We start from the raw sequence: 17,977 nt of genomic DNA, 5'->3' as shown, positions 1-17,977 counted from the left end.
AGTGATCTCCGGGGTGTATTTCCTCTTTCCCATCCACTCATTAAGATTTTTCTTCAAGAGTGCTAATGAGGAACTTTGCTTGACATAGATAGGTAGCTTGTTCCAGAGTATAGGAAGTCTCTGGGACAGGACTCTATCCCTCCAGCATGTCGTGTTTATTGTGGCGAAAATGTTTAGGTCCCTAGACCATGTAGCTCGGAGGGATTGGGATTTTTTTAGGTGTAGCATGTCCAACAGCTGTGGGTTTAACATAGCTTTATATGTTAGGCAGAGATCTCCTTGGAGTAGGCAATATGCTACAGAGTAAAACTGGAGTTTTTAGAGACAGTCAGTGTAGGGCATCTGTTTGAGGCCAGTAATCCTCTTTGTGAGGTACTTCTGTGGCCTTTCCAACTGCTGCAGATGTCTTGTGAGGTACATTCCAAAAGGGGCATTGTACTCTATAATGGTTCTAATGAGTGCCGAGTAGAAGGGAACAATGACCTCTTTTTTCCTGGATTAGAACACTTTTGTGATGAGGTATGTCACATAGAAGGATTTCCTGACTACTGTGGTGAAGTGATTATCAAAGGAGAGACTACTGTCCACCTGGGCCCCAAGGTCTCTTATCACACATTCAGCATTAAGTAGACTGCCGTTTATGTGGTAGTTCATGGGTCCAGACTTTTTACCAAAGAGGATGACAATGCACTTTCTGGCATTGAGCTTGAGGCCATGCCTCTGACACCAGTCATCTGTCTCAGTGATGCCCTTCTGTAGGATGTCCACATCATTTGGGGACTCAACTATGGCTCCTAGTTTGCAGTCATCTGTGAACTTTGTTAACCAGAGGCCTTCTGTGTTAGCCTCTACTTCAGAGAAGTAGATACCAAACAGGAGAGGTCCCAGGACTGAACCATGTGGTGCTCCACTTGTCACTGGTTTGAAGTCAGATTTAGAGTCTGCAACTTTTACAGTGTGGGTTCTGTCAATGAGCCAGTTGGCAACCCATCTTGTGACATAGCGATTTATACCTAGTTTATTGAGTTTAGCTATAATTCCAGAATGGGGGATGGTGTCGAAAGCCTTGGCGAGGTCAAGATAGGCTGTGTGAACCACCTTACCCTCGTCTACAGCTTTGGTGACTGCCTCAAAGAAGTCGATCCGGTTCAGAAGGCATGATCTGCCTTTCACAAACCTGAACTGGGTGGGATCCAGAGTTTGGAGGTTACCAATATCTTTGTTTATGAGTTCCATGATGATACTTTCCATGGCCTTGCAGACCAGGCTTGTCAGGCTAACAGGGAAATAGTTCCCAGGATCAGTGGTGGCTCCCCCTTTGTGAAGTGGGATAATTGTTGCTGTGTGCCATTCAGTGGGCACAAAGCCTGACGTGAGACTATGATTGAACATGGTGCTTAGATGGGGAGCCAGTTCATTCTGAAGTTCGTGTAAAACGCAGTCAGTCCCATGGATGCTGTGTTTTTGGTTTTAGAGAGTGCAGCTTTTACCCACACTGATGTGATTACAGGGACTCTGCATTTTTCCTGTATTGATATGGGCCGTTTAGGGAGTGAGAGGGGGGTGAAGTCTGCCAGGATGTTGGCAATATCAGTTTGTTCTGTAATTTTCAAGGCGTGGTGCTGTAACTCAGAGCAGATCTGGGAGTTGCCATTGAGATTCTTGACATAGCTATATAATGCTTTGTGGATGCCCTTAGAATCAGTGGCGATTTCGTTTTCGTAGCTAGCTTTGGAGGATCTTATAAGGGATCTCAGATTCTTACTGAGGCTGACCAGGCAGCTCCTCCACTCATGGGATTTTACTCTCTTTTGCAACAGTTTCTTCCTTCTGTTGTAGTGTTTGTTTATGACAGGGGACCACCAGATTGAATTCTTTTTTGGAGGATAGCATCTTGGTTCTGTTTGGAATAGCACAATCTATGCACTCGTGTAAGTTCTTATAGAGTGCATTTGTGTAGGATTCAGCAGTCGTAACTCTATTGTCCTTCTGCATGAGTGTCATGAAGTTCGCCACTTCTGCCTTAAGAAGCATGAAGTTGGCTTTGGAGAAATTTTTTACAGTGGTGTCCTTAATGGTGGGTGGGGGTGGGATGCAGATATCTAGGGTGATTAGCTTATGGTCGGATCTGACCAACGATGAGTTAATTTCAGGTGTGGAACACCGGTCGCTCATGTTGGTAATGAATAGGTCTAGGATATTGTTGCCCTTGGTGGGGGTGTGGATAAGTTGATCCAGGGCATTGGAATGTATGAATTCCAGAGATCATTGAGCAAATGAGTTGGTATATGAGTAGTTTTCCCAGTTAATGGTGGGGTAGTTGAAATCGCCCATTATTAGGGCATTTGGTTGAACCCTAATATTTTCCAGTATATCAAGAAAAGAGAAGTGGGAATCCTGGGGCATGGTGAGGGATCTGTAACAAGCTACAATTTGGATTGCAGTTTTGACCAGAGTTAGCTGCACTTGGATAACCTCGGATGCATTATGCTGCGCAACTAGCCTGGAGGTGTGGATATCCTTAATGAATATGGACACACTTCTGCCTTTGGTGTTCTGGTCCAGGTTAGATGCCCGAAAAGTGTGGTATGAGTTATAGCCTTGTAATGCAGCAGTGCTCTCTAGAGCCTTGAACCAGGTGTCAGTCACTGCACAGATATCAATGTTCTCCATTTTAAGGAGTGCCTCGAGTGAGTGCATTTTGAGATTTATACTTCTAGCATTGAGTAGCATTACCCTCAGTTTTTGCTTGCCTTTTCCTGTTATGGTGGTGAATTTGTCATTTGAACCTTGCCTAAAAAGGCACTATAGGGGCGGCAAGAGCCTTAGCCAGTATCCGGAATCCCAGGGGCGACAGGTGCAGGCCATTTCTGGCAAAGCATCGTGGTCTGTTGACCATGTTGTCCCAGGCAGAGAGGTACTGGATCTCCTTAGAATGACACCAGAGGCTTAGCCAATTGTTGAAGTCAATCATTTTGTCCTTGTCTTGCAGTATCATTCTGGGCGATGGCAGGATGCTACTAAGGGCTAGTGGCATACCTGCCTGGGCTACAGGATCGGAGAGCTCTTCCATGTCTTTTTTCATGTAGTCCAGGGAGGTACATCTCAGGTCGTTCACACCAACATGGACAATGACAGAGTCATATTTGTACTTGTTATGGAGTGCCCTGAGTGCATGGGTTATGTGGCGGATCCTGGCTCCCAACAGGCAGATGACAGTAACCTTCTCCTTGTTTAGCCTGGTGAGTGGGACATCAGAGTGCCTGACTATAGAGTCACCTATGACTAGTGTGTTGGGTACATTGGTTTGCCTTATGGGCTGTGGTTTATTGGCACACTGAGTTTGTGGTCTGTGTGTAATTTGGGTTGTGTTGGGGGTGGAGGTTGCTTGCTTTTCTGCTTTGGAGGTCTCTGCTGCTTGAGCAGATTATTATTGAGAGCCTCTGTGAATGTTTTTGTGTTTCTATGTGTGGATTTTGGTGGTATAGATTTAATGAGACTGTGTGATGAGTGTGGTGTGGTGCAAATGTTTACGTTCTCCCCTTGACTGTCAAGTACAGTCATAGTTGAAGAGAGCTTTACCTCCAGTTTGGCTAGATAAGTGCACCTCTCATAGTTTGTGGTGTTGGGTGGTAGGAGGAGAGGGTTATCTGTGGACATGAGGCAATTGCTACATTGCCTCAAGATGTCCAGATTCATCAGATAGACAGGAGAGAACACTGGAAGCTGACCCTTGGACATGCCTTAATAAAAAATTACTTTCCTCTAGACAAGTGAGGAAAGTGAGTATAAGAGCTGTTTTTCTCTAAGCAAGTGAGGAAAGTAAGTGCAAAAACTGTTTTTCAAGGTAAAGAGGAAGGTCGAGTTCTATAGTAACTTGTAGCTTATTTAGTGCTAACAGCAAGTTCTGAACAAGTGCTGATACACACAAAAGGAACAAATCTTGGATAATAAACATGTTACAATAAGGTAATATAAGATTGCAAGCCAATCAGTAAATGCTAGAAGCAGTTTTCAGTATTTCATAGTTCCAAAGTAGTAAAAATGGAATAAGTTCCAAAGAAATAGTGCTTTGATCTTACAACCCTTTATTGGAGTGGGGTGTGGACTTGAAAGTTAGTTAGGAGGGAAAGATGTAATCAGAGTAGACTAGTCTTGAATGATAGTAAGAATGAGAGAGGGAAAGTGTAGTAGACAAAACAATAGTTAAGTCAGCCAAATGGGATTGAACACTGATATAATGTAGCATTTAGTTGATGAGCATGGTGGGTTCTTTAAAAGCTAAAATTATTGTCCAGTTCTGTAAGTGAGCTGGGCTTGATATTCAATAGCTTTTGAGATACAAGAATAGTAAAGGGCATCCCCTGATGAGTTTTGAGAGTTTGTTGAGTCAAGAAATTATCTTTCATGCAGAGAGATCCCCTGGGATCATTAGCCTTGTAAGTAAGAACCTAGAGCTCTGAGAATAGGAACATGTTAGGAACAATATACAGACATAGACACACACACACACACGTGTATATATATATATATATATATATATATCCACACCACAGGCAAACATGGCATAAACACTGGGAGAAGGAGGGCAGGTGCAGATACTACAACTGTAATCTAGTTGTACATCTACTGTTATGGTATGTTCACTTACACACCTACAGTTTGCTCAGTATTAGATCACTATGTCACTAACCAAAGCTTGACTGGGTGGACTACCAGAACTTTGTAAGCCAGGGAGATGGAAGGATGAAGATCCAGGAGCCCCTGGTGAATGGTACTAGCAAAACCAGCCCTAGATCTGGAAAAGGGATCTAGTGTATCCTTTTTGTGAAAATGTGTTCAGAGAATGAAGTTCCTGTCTCTATGCTGCACACAGAGTCCACCACTTTTCCAAAAAGCTGCAGATTATACCTAATCTTGTCATGAAGTGACTTGTTGTGGTGGGTGTAACAAAAGGAAACAGCATGAGACAACTACTTAGAAATTGTCTGTTTTGACATTGGTTGCCCAATTTCTGCCCTCATAGGAAATTAAAAGTTGATCTGAATTCCTCAAGGTTTTATTTCTGTCAAGATAGTATCTGAGTTCTCTGTGGACATCCAGAATATGCAAGATTCTTTCTCCCTCATTTTTTAGGCTCTGAAAAGAAGTCAGAGAGATGAATAGTTTGACTCAACAAATTCTAAAATGATTTCATGCATGAATAAATGATTTGTTCTCAAGGATTCCCTATCTTTATGAAAAAATGTGATAAGACTGAACCACCATAAGAGCCTGTAGCTCAAGCATTCTTCTTACAGAACTCAGACCAAAAAGCAACACTATTTTTCAAGTTAAAAACCTAAATTCAGCCTGGATAACTTGTTAAAATGGAGACAGTATTGTTTTTCCAAAGCAAATTTACAATCCCAAGGAGAAAACATCCATTTTCTTTGGTGATTAAATATGCAAAACCCTTTTCAGAAACTGCCTCATTTGAGACTGGTTATAAAGGGGGATCTGCAGACAAGCGTAAAAGTCTGAAAGATGAATCTTGATAGAACAGTAAGAAAAGTCAAAGGATATTAGCTTTCACAAATATTGTCGAATCAGGGGCAAATGGGCCTTAAATCTTTATTGTTTTTTACTAAAGCACCAACTGGAAAATCTTGTCCATTTATCCATATATGATTTTCTTGTAGCAGGTTTCTTTGCTTCCTTTAATAGCTGCTGAAATGCTAAAAAAAAAGTGCTTAAAAAGGCACTACATTTCTATCGTCAGTACAGTCAATTGAAAATATCTCAGGCTGGAGCGTATCAAGCAAACCCTGTGTTGTGTAAGACCATGTTGCGGAGAAGCATGTATTAACTGTCCTTGACCATTTTCAAAAGAATGGAGAGCCACTGCTGACTGTTGTAAAATGGGGACACCACAATTATCTTTGGAGAATCATTCTGAATCTTTAGAATTACTCTGGAAATTAGTGGGTATGATACAAAGACATACAGGAACATTCCTGTCCAAGGGAATGAGAAGGCATCTATCTTCCAGGCCTGCTTGCAAGAAATCCTAGAACAGAATTTATTTTGCTGTCTGTTGTGGTATTTGGAGTCAACAGATGTGAGGAGTACTCAACAGATGGATCAATTCATTCAAGATCGCAGGTTCAGTTTCATTCATGAGGGTCTGCCATGGGTCTGCTGAACTTTTCTGCAATAATGTTTTGCTCTGTAGGAATGTAAGAAGCCTGGACTGTTAGATCATGATGAGTTGCTACATCTCAGGCTAGCACAGAAAATCTGCGAAGGGAGTAAGATATGGTATGCTCCTGTTTGCTTATGCACCACTTCACTGTGGTTCTGTCTGTGATAATGTATAGAGTTGCTGAAGTCCACAGATGATTTAGAGACTTGGGAGCATTTATTACTACCATCACGTCTTTGATATTTATGTTTTGTCTGAAATGTTTGCCTTACAGACCCTGAGCTTTCACAGTTATGGAAACTAATCCCCAAACAAAGTCTGAGACATTTGTTTTGACAAACTCAGTGCAGGCTGGAAGGAAGAAAGAAAGGCCAAGATTCAAAGATATTGGGTCCTTTCACCATTGTAACTCCTTTTTACAAATCCTAACAAAAGAATCTGAAAAGATGAAGGGTGCTAGTGTTGTAACCAGAATAATTTGATGAACCATTGTGTTTTCCTCGTTTGAAGTCTAACAAGGGAAATCATGAGAAGAATAGATACTATTAAAACTTAAAATTCTGAGTAATTCCTGACCGATAAATAAAAATAAGTGGTCAATGTGCCCAAACTCACACTGGTAAACTCAAAAGACAGGCACCGGACAAACTGGAAAAACTAGAAAACGCTGTAAGAACTCACCAAACACTCCGAAGCCCAAGTCTCAATTCCACTGAGAATGCAAAGTCCACCACAGTGTAAATATAAATACAAATTTATTTTAAGCCATTAAAACCATACGCTTTTCATCGGCTAACAATCCGGCTTCTTCAGAAAGAAGAAACAAGCAAACAGTGCCTCCCCTTCATTGAGAACATTTAAACAGTTCACTAATTGAGAATAGCAAGTCACATGGTTTGACCTCTTATGAATTAAAGTCCCAGCACTAGAAAAGGCACTGGGGAAACAATGAACAACTAAATGCTTGTGTAATGATAGTACAATACCAAAATGTTAAAGCCGTATTACTTACAAAGCAGGTTGCCAAATAGAACAGTGTGTACATACACACAAGACAAATCTAAGGCATGTAAATAAATAAAAATTTGGTTTTAATTTTTTTAATAATTTTTTTGTGAGGATAGTCATTTTTTAACCATTGATGTAAAGGATTTATACACTTCCATCCCTCACTCAGTGGCCTTGGAATGGATCCCTTCCTTGATGTCCCTTAAACTAGCCCCTGCTATTGAGATCCAATTGGTGAGTGAATTGTTGGACATTATTCTATCCAACAACTATGTTTCTTTTAATAACAGATTTTACCTTCAACAAGTAGGAGTACCAATGGGTTCTCCTTGTGGGGCAAGTGTGGCCAACATGGTTATGGACTATTGGGAAAGGGAATTTGTCATGAATAACAGTTCAGTCATGGACTTTGTACTCATGTACACTCGGTTCCTTGACAATATGTTTATCATCACTAGAGGGGGAGAAAATGTTGTTAAAACCATGGTACAACTTTTCAACTCCTCCACTGAATTTCTACAATTCACCCATAGCACATCTAAGGATAGTATCACCTACTTAGATGTGGATTTACAGAAGGATCTGATTTCTAGGAGCTATGTAGCCAAAATACATAGAAAAGACACCTTCTCTAATAGCTACGTACATTTTGACAGTTTCCACCCATACAAACAGAAAAGGTCTATTTTTAAAATCCAATTTGTATGGGCAGCACGGATGATATCTAGAGACCCTGATTTTTTAGTGGAATGTAACTTTATGGCCGACCTCTTTATCAGCAGAGGATATCCACATGACTTAGTTTCAGACCTAGTGGAAGAGGTCCAATCTAAGAGATTTTCAGGTTTTTATGAACCTATCCTTAGTCGGGGGGTGTAAATCTGACAACTCGATCAGGGAGTATAGAAAAGTCACCTTACTCATTCCAAAGTTTGATTATAACTTATACTATGGATGCCAGAGCCATTTTTACAACAGTTATGAAGAATTGGCCCTTAATCCTGCAGGATGAGTCCACACGTAAGGTGTTTGTAGACCCTTCTAGGGTAGTTTACAGGAGAGGTTCGAATATCAAGGATATACTGGAAAGAAAACCTAAGACCCACAGTAACAGATCAGGCATGTACAAATGTTCCATGTGCTGATATTGTGGTTACATAAAAACAGAGTCAAGGTTTTCCATCAATGAGGTAGTCTTCCACTTGACAGGTAAATTCAACTGTAATAGTACACAGGTAGTGTACTTAGCCCAGTGTGTTTGCTGTCCCGCTTTCTATGTAGGCAAGACAGACAGAAGACTACAAGATCATATATATGAACACCTGTATGCTATCAGAAAAGGTAAAATGGACAATTCTCTAGCCAAACATGCCACAGTTTCACATTCAGTGTTATAGATCAGGTTAGTTCCAATCCAAGGGGAGGCCACACTCCCTTGTATCTAGAAAGTAGGGAACTAGCTTTTCTCCTGGGCCTCTGCTGAAAATGGACATGTATAAAATAAAATAAATAAATAAATAAAATAAAACTGTGGCAGCCATTAAGGCTGGATGCATGTCATGTGCTCGGCCTAAATGGTTCTTTGAACCTGGCTTGCTTACTGAAGTTAAAGAGGCTCAAGAGATGACCTGTAGCAACACCATTCCACATTGGACGGGTTTTAATATGTCTTTTACATTCATTTCTTATTAATAGCCGTTTTTTTACTCCTTTAAATTACGAACATCATCAGAGGCTTTATATGGCCACGTCACTTGAGTTATTATATTTTCATATTTTTATATTGTTATTTCATTTTTATTTAACAGCAGGATCCCAGTTTCCAACTTATGGCCAAAATATAAGCTCAGACCACACAGGTGGATTCATAGGACTTAGTAAGGGAATATATAAAAAAAGGGGGGGGGGTATGCATACGTCGGGTGAAACAGTAACAATAACATTCTCTACATTTTATGGGCACAGCTGCCTTATTTCAGATTCTCAAAGGAAAAGGTCCTTTTCCACCATTTCTGGTGGGAGGCTATTCAGCCCTGTGGGCCATCTCAACAACAGGCAGTGTGTTTTGATTTTTAAAATCTTTTTAAAATCTTAGCAAAATTTCTTCAGTTTTCAAACTTGCAGTGGGGGCTCACAATGCTGTCTGTATTTTATGTTTTAAACCTTTGTAAATATTCATTTTCATGACTAAAACCAAATTTTTATTTATTTACATGCCTTAGATTTGTGTGTATGTATACACTGTCCTATTTGGCAACCTGCTTTGTAAGTAATACGGCTTTAACATTTTGGTATTGTATTATCATTACATGAGCATTTAGTTGTTCATTGTTTCCCCTGTGCCTTTTCTAGTGCTGGGACTTAAATTCAGCAGAGGTCAAACCATGTGACTTGCTATTCTCAATTAATGAACTGTTTAAATGTTCTCAATGAAGGGGAGGCACTGTTTGCTTGTTTGTTCTTTCTGAAGAAGTCGGATTGTTAGTCGATGAAAAGTGTATGGTTTTAACGGCGTAAAATAAATTTGTATTTATATTTACACTGTGTTGGACTTTGCATTCTCACTGGAATTGAGACTTGGGCTTCGGAGTGTTTGGTCAGTTCAAAAGACAGGCACAGCAGATCAGCAAGGGATGTTTATTTTCACTCCACGAACAAACCTCACAGAACAGAAACAAAAACAATAACACTTCTACAGTTCTCAGCGCATTTTCGTTGACATGCACTTCATCAGAAAAGCTAAACAGTGCTCAGTGTGCTAAATTTATAAGTCAGATGTTATTTGAATCTACCAATGATGTCTCCTAACTAATTAAAATGTTAATACATTCAATTAACATCCTTGTTGAAATTGCAGATTTCTTAACAAAATCAAAGAAACAATATCACCATCTAGTGGTGAAACAAAAACTTTACAGACAGGAATACATAGTAAAAATATATATAAACATTGTATGCTCTAAAAAACATTTTAATTAATACATAAAAAATGTACCTGTGTGCAAAATGTTTGAAAAACATATAAAAATGTATGTATGAAAAATATTAAAATGTGTATAAAAATATATATATAAAAAATATATATATATATATATATATATTTATATAAAATATATATATATATATATATATATATATATATATATATATATATATATATATATATATATAAGTACAACTGATATATGGGTGAGTGGTTATAACTTGGCTGATCTCAACTTTAATACAGGTTTTAGAGAGATCATTTAATTTAAACCTGGGTGACTGCTAGCCTCAAGCATTAATTGCCAAAATAACTCTCTGTATTCTAAAGAGGCCTCCCAAAGACCACCCCTGGGATCGGGGGGGGGGGGGGTAATACCTCTATGAGGAAGAATAGGAATTTTGCATATTTACATGTTAAAGTATGTTTAAACAACACGTTGTTAGTGTTTTCCTTCCTTACGTCATATAGGTGCTCATACACCCTTTGTCTCAGCCTTCTCTTGATTTTCCCTATATAAAAGGAATCACATGCCTCACAGGTCACCATGTATACCAAACCACAAGTATTGCATTTTGCAAATCCTCTAGTGGTGATTATTTTGCCTCTGCTTTTCAAATATATTTTCTCACCTTCATTGATGTTGACACAATAATGACAGCTTCCACATTTATGTTTACCCAACTTGTTTAGAGATGTGTGACCTGTTTTCCACCCTCAAGTATGTTCTTAATGTTACATCCTTTTTTAAATTCTACTTTTAAGGGTTCTTCAAAGTTCAGATTCAAATCTGAAAAACCGGCAAAACTATTCCACTCGTCATTAATAATATTTTTAACTATGTTGGTTTCGCCGGTGAAAGTAATAGTCATAGCTGAATTGTAGTGTTTTATATCTACTGGAGAATTGTTTTAAGTGTTGGTGTTGCCAAAAAGTTTTGTTGAATTACCCAGGATAGGTAAAAACCTTGTGGTCCTTGCTGTTTTAACTTCTTGTATCAGTCTTTCCTACAAATCATCAGGGTAACCTCTTTCTCGAAACATACTTGCAATAAATTCACATTTTATCTGGAAATCTGTCTCATCTGAGGTCATCCTACTAGCTCTTACTAGCTGACCCTTGACAATTGCCTTCTTTTGATAAGGGGGGGGTGAGAACTAGAAAAATGCAAGTATGTGTTAGAAAAGGTCTCCTTCCTATAAATTTTAGATTTCAACCCCTGATTTGTTCTCTGTATACTCACATCTAAAAAACTAAGTTGGGAACTGTCTATTTTGTAAGCAAATTTTAGAAAATCTGTGGTATGTGAGACATATTCATAAAACTCAAGAAACTGGTCAGCAGTGCCATTCCAAAAAAGACAAATGTCATCCAAAAAACGACCATAGTAATTCCACAAAAATTTTGAAATGGGAATTGAAAACAAATTTATTTTCCCAACTGAGTAATATAATGTTGGCATATAAGGAGGCACAATGTGCACCCATGGCTACACCCTTTAATTGTCTGTAATACTCACCCTGAAAGTATATAAAATTGTTTTTCAAAATTAAGACCATAAGAATTTGACTCTCCAAAAATTGCTCAAACCATAAAAGACCTGTTTCATGGGGAATACAAGTAAATATGTCTACCGCATCCAAAGAAATAAGAAATTGGGTATTTGTTTTCTGTAGGGCATCAATGTGTTTCAAAAAATCTCACGAGTCTTTTAAAATGTTGAAATCTTCCAATATAAATGGCTTCAAATGGAAGCCAATATATTTGGCTAGGGGGGCTGTCAAAGAGCCCTCTGCTGTAACAATGTGTCTAAGAGGTGTGTCCAAATGGTTCTTGTGGACCTTGGGTATACCAAAAATAGAAGGAATTTTTGATTTCTCAACATGTAGGTAGTTGTAAGTTTCTAAGTCAATAAGCCCCTCAAGAATTAAGTTGTTAAGACATATTGAAACTTTTCTTTCCGCAATGATAAACTCATTCAAGGACACTCTTTCATATGTATTTTCATCATTCAACATGTTTAGCATTTTGACTTCATAGTCTATTTGGTCCATCAGAATCACCCCTCCTCCTTTATCAGGCTTCATGACTCTGAGATTCTTGTCTGTTCTACAAGAATCAAGGATGTTGAATTCATCCTTTGTGAGATTGGGGGGTACTTTATTAAATTTAAGGTCATCTCTAAGACGCGTCTGTAAAACATTTTCAAAATTTTTGAGCTGTGGATGTAACGGTGGGTTAAAAGTACTCTTTTTCTTTAAAATACTAGTACTCTCTCTTTTGCCTAAACCATTAAAAAGTATCTCAAAGTTCTTTTGTCTCAAAAACATTTTAACATCCACCGATAAATCAACCATGTTGGCTTTGACCCTGGGAATGTAGGTAAAACCTTTGAAAAACAAACTGAGATGTGTTTTAGTGACAGTGAGATTAGTGTAGTTAAATATTTTAAAACCTTTATAAATGTATACACATTCATTGATAATTATGTCTTCTACAGTTTTTATTTCCACTGCCTGTTCCTTCGATTTTGGTAAAAAGTCCGGTTGTTGTAGTTTATGGGTTCTTTCTTTTTCAACCTTTCGGATCTCCGAGGGGAGGGGTATTCTAAAGGGTCAGTTTCATTATGAAATGGACCTTGGTCATTGCACATGTCATGGTTGTCAAAAACCTTGTTGTATGCCACAGATTCGTGATTGGAATATTTATTGTTATTACCCCCCTCCCTGTTTTTGGTGAAGGGTAATGTTTGTTATTACCATACTCAAACATGTCTCTATCAATTTTCTTAGCTTTTCTTTCACTTACATGCATTTTAACTCAACATCCTTCAACATGTCATGATATTTATTTTTCTCAGTTTCAATACCAAATAACAAGTCATTCACAATTTTCTGATTAATTGCATCAATTGTAACATATAACTTCTCCATTTCGACTTCATTGTTGACGATGATAGCTCACATAATATCTAAACCGCACCTATCAAATGCAGTAATTAAATGTTTATGAAACTGTGAGCCTTCCCTAATATTATTGGGGTATTTACACACTTGAAGCCCCTTAGGGACTATATTGGATTGAATACAATGTTTCAGATATATATTGTCCATTTCCATTGATTTATATTTAAAAAGTAAACTGTTCATTTTAGACACCATTTCGACATAAGAATCATGTTTGTTATTTGCCTGCAGCCTAATCGGCTGTTTAAAGTCAAATTTAAACTCAAGCAGGTCTTTAAATTGAATTTCAGTTATTAACCACTCACCCATTTATCAGTGTACTTATATATATATATATATATATATATATATATATATATATATATATATATTTATACACATTTTAATATTTTTCATACATACATTTTTATATGTTTTTCAACCATTTTGCACACAGGTACATTTTTTATGTATTAATTAAAATGGTTTTTAGAGCATACAATATTTATATATATTTTTACTATGTATTCCTGCCTGTAAAGTTTTTGTTTCACCACTAGATGGTGATATTGTTTCTTTGATTTTGTTAGGAAATCTGCAATTTCAACAAGGATGTCAATTGAATGTATTAACATTTTAATTAGTTAGGAGACACCATTGGTAGATTCAAATAACATCCGACTTATAAATTTAGCACACTGAGCACTGTTTAGCTTTTCTGACGAAGTGCATGTCAACGAAAACGCGCTGAGAACTGTAGCAGCGTTATTGTTTTTGTTTCTGTTCTGTGAGGTTTGTTCGTGGAGTGAAAATAAACATCCCTTGCTGATCTGCTGTGCTTATAATTCCTGACTGATCCAGAGTCTGATTGGAAAAGTCAGGAACTTTTCTATATAGAGATCTACCTTGTTCCATGGAAGAAATGCCAACTTGAAGTTTGTAGCGACAAGGCATACCAGAAATACTATCCTGTGAGAAGTAAAGAGAGGAGATTTTTTAATGCTCACCTGGAATATCTGACTGGGGAGGAGATCCATTACCCAGGTCCGAGACTCCTGATGTTTTGAGAAAGACTATGCAAATATAAGGCAGTCATCTAAATATGGAAAGTCAAACAGGCTGAATCCAAATGCAGGCAAGCAGAGCAGCAGCACAAATTGCACAGTTCCAAATAGGCAGCAAAGGAACAAGCAATCCAAAATCCAAACACAGAGAGCTGGTCACTATATGGAAAATGAACTTTTAATATAAAAAATAAAAACAGATGAGTGCTTTTGCATATAGCTTCTTCAGATCTTTAGTAAAACACACAACGCACTCTGATGTTTAAATAGTATGACATAAGCAGACCTAGATCAAACTAACCAATAAAAGTGCTGCAATGGAGAGACTAAATAGAGGGACAGGGCTTTTAGCCTATCTGTATAGGATAGGTGATCGAGACCTTGGGTTATCCTGGTCAGGAATCACTGTGGTCTCTCCAGCTGCTGCATGTGCTTCACAAGGAAGGGGGCATTGTACTCAATAATGGGTCTGTTAAGGGAGGGATACAGGGATGTTATGACCTCTTTGTTCCTGGATGAAATACCCTTACTTATGAAGTGGGGCATGTAGAAAGCCTTCCATACAATGGAGGCAATGTGGTTGCCAGATGCTTCCACTTCTCCTAAGATTCCCTTTTCTCTGAGATATGGCAATCTTTGAGTAGGTTTATATAAGCTCAGGTAGTGTGTGAGGCTTCCCTCTGCCAAAAATAAGTTTCTAGAAGAAGAGCAATGTTCAATATTCACTCTTCTCTTGCCTTTTTGGTATTATTTTTATTGGTAAATAATTGTCTAGATAAGGGAAGATGGTCCTGTTTTATTCCTGTGACAAATAAACACTGTAGTTAAATATCAAATATGCTGGAGGGCTGTTTTATAGCAAAAATGGCTGAAATAGACCTGAAAATGATGTTATTTGCATAATCTGAGGTATTTTTTCTGAGATGGCCTTACTCAAATATTGACAGAAGTATAAAAGTATGAAAGTTAACATTTTCTATTCACACGGTTCAGTCATATAGGATACGTCCTCTATGTAAGGCAGCAGTGCCTTCACTATCACCATTTTGAATTGATTTTTTTTTTTTGACTACACAAATGTCTTCAGGTGTGAAAGAATATTAATGACCTCAAAATGATGCTGTTTTGGGGGATGAAAAACAGTCTGGAATATAAACACTGACCTGTCTAAATGGGACCTATTATATTTCCTTATTCAGTAAAATCTCAGACATCAGGTTCAATGTGTTTGTTTGATGGAGTACAGGGGTTTAGTGATCTTCAAGTTTCAGAAAAAAGTTATACTATATAACTGTGTACTGTTGTTTATAATAGCTGGTTGTCTATATTTTCTGCCAAAGGGTGAAATGGTACTGAAGACTTTCTTGCAGTGATAAAGGAAAAGTAAAGGGGATAGAAGCAGTATGCAGTCATTTATATGACTTGTTTTGGTGTAAAAGTAAAGTTGTATTTGCCGAGACATTTAACAGCTGTGAGTTCATATCTTCTAATTAAATTTCTTTCCTCATCCAGGCATACTGTACATTCTTATTTGATTTCCTGATGGCTAAACTGGACGTGCTATCTAAAGAGTTTTCATTGTTGGCCATCTTCTCAAAAACTTCACCTAGAACTGAATTTTGGTAGAAAATCATATGTACCAAGCAAATAAGAGTTTCTGAAGCAAGGATACTGCATATGTAAACATTCTTTTCATTCTGTTCAGCATTGTTGATCCTCTTCCAAAGATAAATGTACGTAAAAGGGCAAATTTTCTTTGGAACATAAAGAACTAGGCAAATAAATAGTAGTGGATTCTGCTTTGTATATCACACAGATCCTACCTCTGTTTGAGTGCATCATATAACCTGTTTACACTTTTTGATGCTGAGGCCTATGTGGCTGGATATTGACAATTTGTCTTTGTACCATCACTGAAAGTGTAAGCCAGAGGAAGGCTTCCCAACTTAGACTGATAACTTCATCAGTTTCATGTATTTTCTCAGAGAAGAGGGATCACTAATGGGCCAAATGAAAAATAAAGCCTTATAAATTGAATCTGCAGAGAATGTGATGAACATTTTTGGAAAGATGAAACCGACAATGCATATCCTCATAGTTAGACATAATAAAATCTGGTGAATTAATGTTTCCGTATAGAAGTCTGCATATTTTTTTTCTTTCTACTCATAGTTCATCAAAAAAGTGACAGTATGCATCTTTCATTAAGTTCAAATTGCACTGATCCAATTGTTAAATGACACAGGCCCTTGCCACCATCTTTCAACCATGCCGGCATAGCCATCTCCACAGTGGTATTACAAGGAAGGCTATTAAAGTCCCCAAGACATCAAATTCAGCCCTTATAATATTAAAATACTAATAGCAAACATAGAGGAATATACAATAAATCTGGCACTGAGATGTATCAGCTTTATTACACATAGTAAGTAGGATTATGAAGGGAACTTCCACCAAGATGTGAATGCTTGGAAGTTCGTCTCCAAAAATGTCTTAGATTTACAACATACAATTGAATATCCTGCTGATTTCTAGTAATAACATTTTAGTTTTGCCAATATCTGGATTTATATTTGCAGACATTTTTTTTTTGTGAGAGGGAGACTACTAATGTAACTCATACAAAAAATTTGAGATCAGAAGTAGCTGATATTACTGTGGTGCTGGTAAATGGTTCAGCACAGGTTAAAGCCTCTTTTGTTGCAGCTACAGCTGTCTTGCTCACAACAGTGCCAGAATCAGCCATCTTTTGTTACTCCTGGTATTATTCTGGACAGCGGAGATGTCAGTGACAGTGAATATATGCTCTTTTTTGTTCATTTTAATTGTTTGTCATAAGATATTTTCCAGAATGGCTTCTGGGGTTTAACAAAGGATTAGTACTTTGTTCTGCATAAAATGCTTATTGAGCTGTTTTTCTTTGTCTGAATTTGGAGAAGTAAAATGTCTTGATTTCTCACTTTTCTATAACATTTTTATTTTAGCCTACTTCATTACTCTCGGTGTTTATGACTTCTTATAATTTCCGAACTTGAAAACCTCATTTCTCTGTCTTTTTTTTTTTAAATCAAACTTATGGTCTGACCCTCAGTAAAACAAGCACTGCATGTTGTACTCTTCAGATGCAATTACTTTAGCTTAAGCATTTTTTATTGATCTAAAGAGAAAAATAGTCTTAGTTTCTTGGACATCTAAAGTAAGACTGTACATTTTTCAGAAGGAAAAAAGATAATATAAATTAGTTTTATCTAAATAATATGGGAAAAAGAGAGCTAGAGAGAGAGAGAGAGACAGTGAACCACTACATAATAGTTATCCAGATTAAATGAGTGAGTTAGTGTTTTCTGAAATAGTTAGAAAAAATGAAAAAGTGACTAGCAAGGCAGCACAGATATGGAAATTCTGCGCTGCCTACATCATGACATTGGAAGACAGCAGACCTGAAATTGTTCTCACAAAGATCAAAGTAATGGAAATAATTGGTCAGATCATGGGAAAACAGGAGGTAGGTAAAACCAAATGTTGTTATTTGCTGTTACAGTACAGCTATTCTCTCTGTAGAAGATTACATTTTATTTAACCTGATTAACCAAACAGATTGTTTAATTTTCTAAACCTATTTCGTAGGATAACTTAAAATATCATTACATCAATTTTGTACTTCACCTATTACACCTAAACATATGGTTTGTTACCCATTAAATATTATTATTAGTTATCGTAACTTTATATTCATGCACCCTAAGTATAGGGAATGGAATTTTATTGTATTTCCTATAATGTATACTCAGGG

At 37.5% G+C, this 17,977-nt stretch overlaps 1 protein-coding gene across 1 annotated transcript in view; it reads right to left on the bottom strand.

Moving 5' to 3' along the window:
- The window catches only part of LOC122815004 (oxysterol-binding protein-related protein 8-like), a 210,538-nt gene that overhangs the window by 148,481 nt on the left and 44,080 nt on the right, over nucleotides 1-17,977 (bottom strand). Inside the window, exon 4 of the mRNA XM_044087257.1 lies at nucleotides 11,880-12,564. Coding sequence (XP_043943192.1) covers nucleotides 11,880-12,564 — 685 coding nt within the window. The remainder of the gene's footprint in view (nucleotides 1-11,879; nucleotides 12,565-17,977) is intronic.

This window comes from Protopterus annectens, chromosome 11.part0, assembly GCF_019279795.1.
Source record: "Protopterus annectens isolate FY-2018-M chromosome 11.part0, PAN1.0, whole genome shotgun sequence".
Lineage (NCBI taxonomy): Eukaryota > Metazoa > Chordata > Ceratodontiformes > Protopteridae > Protopterus > Protopterus annectens.
Note: the sequence above shows the minus strand (reverse complement) of the source record. Positions and strands in the feature narration are given on the sequence as shown.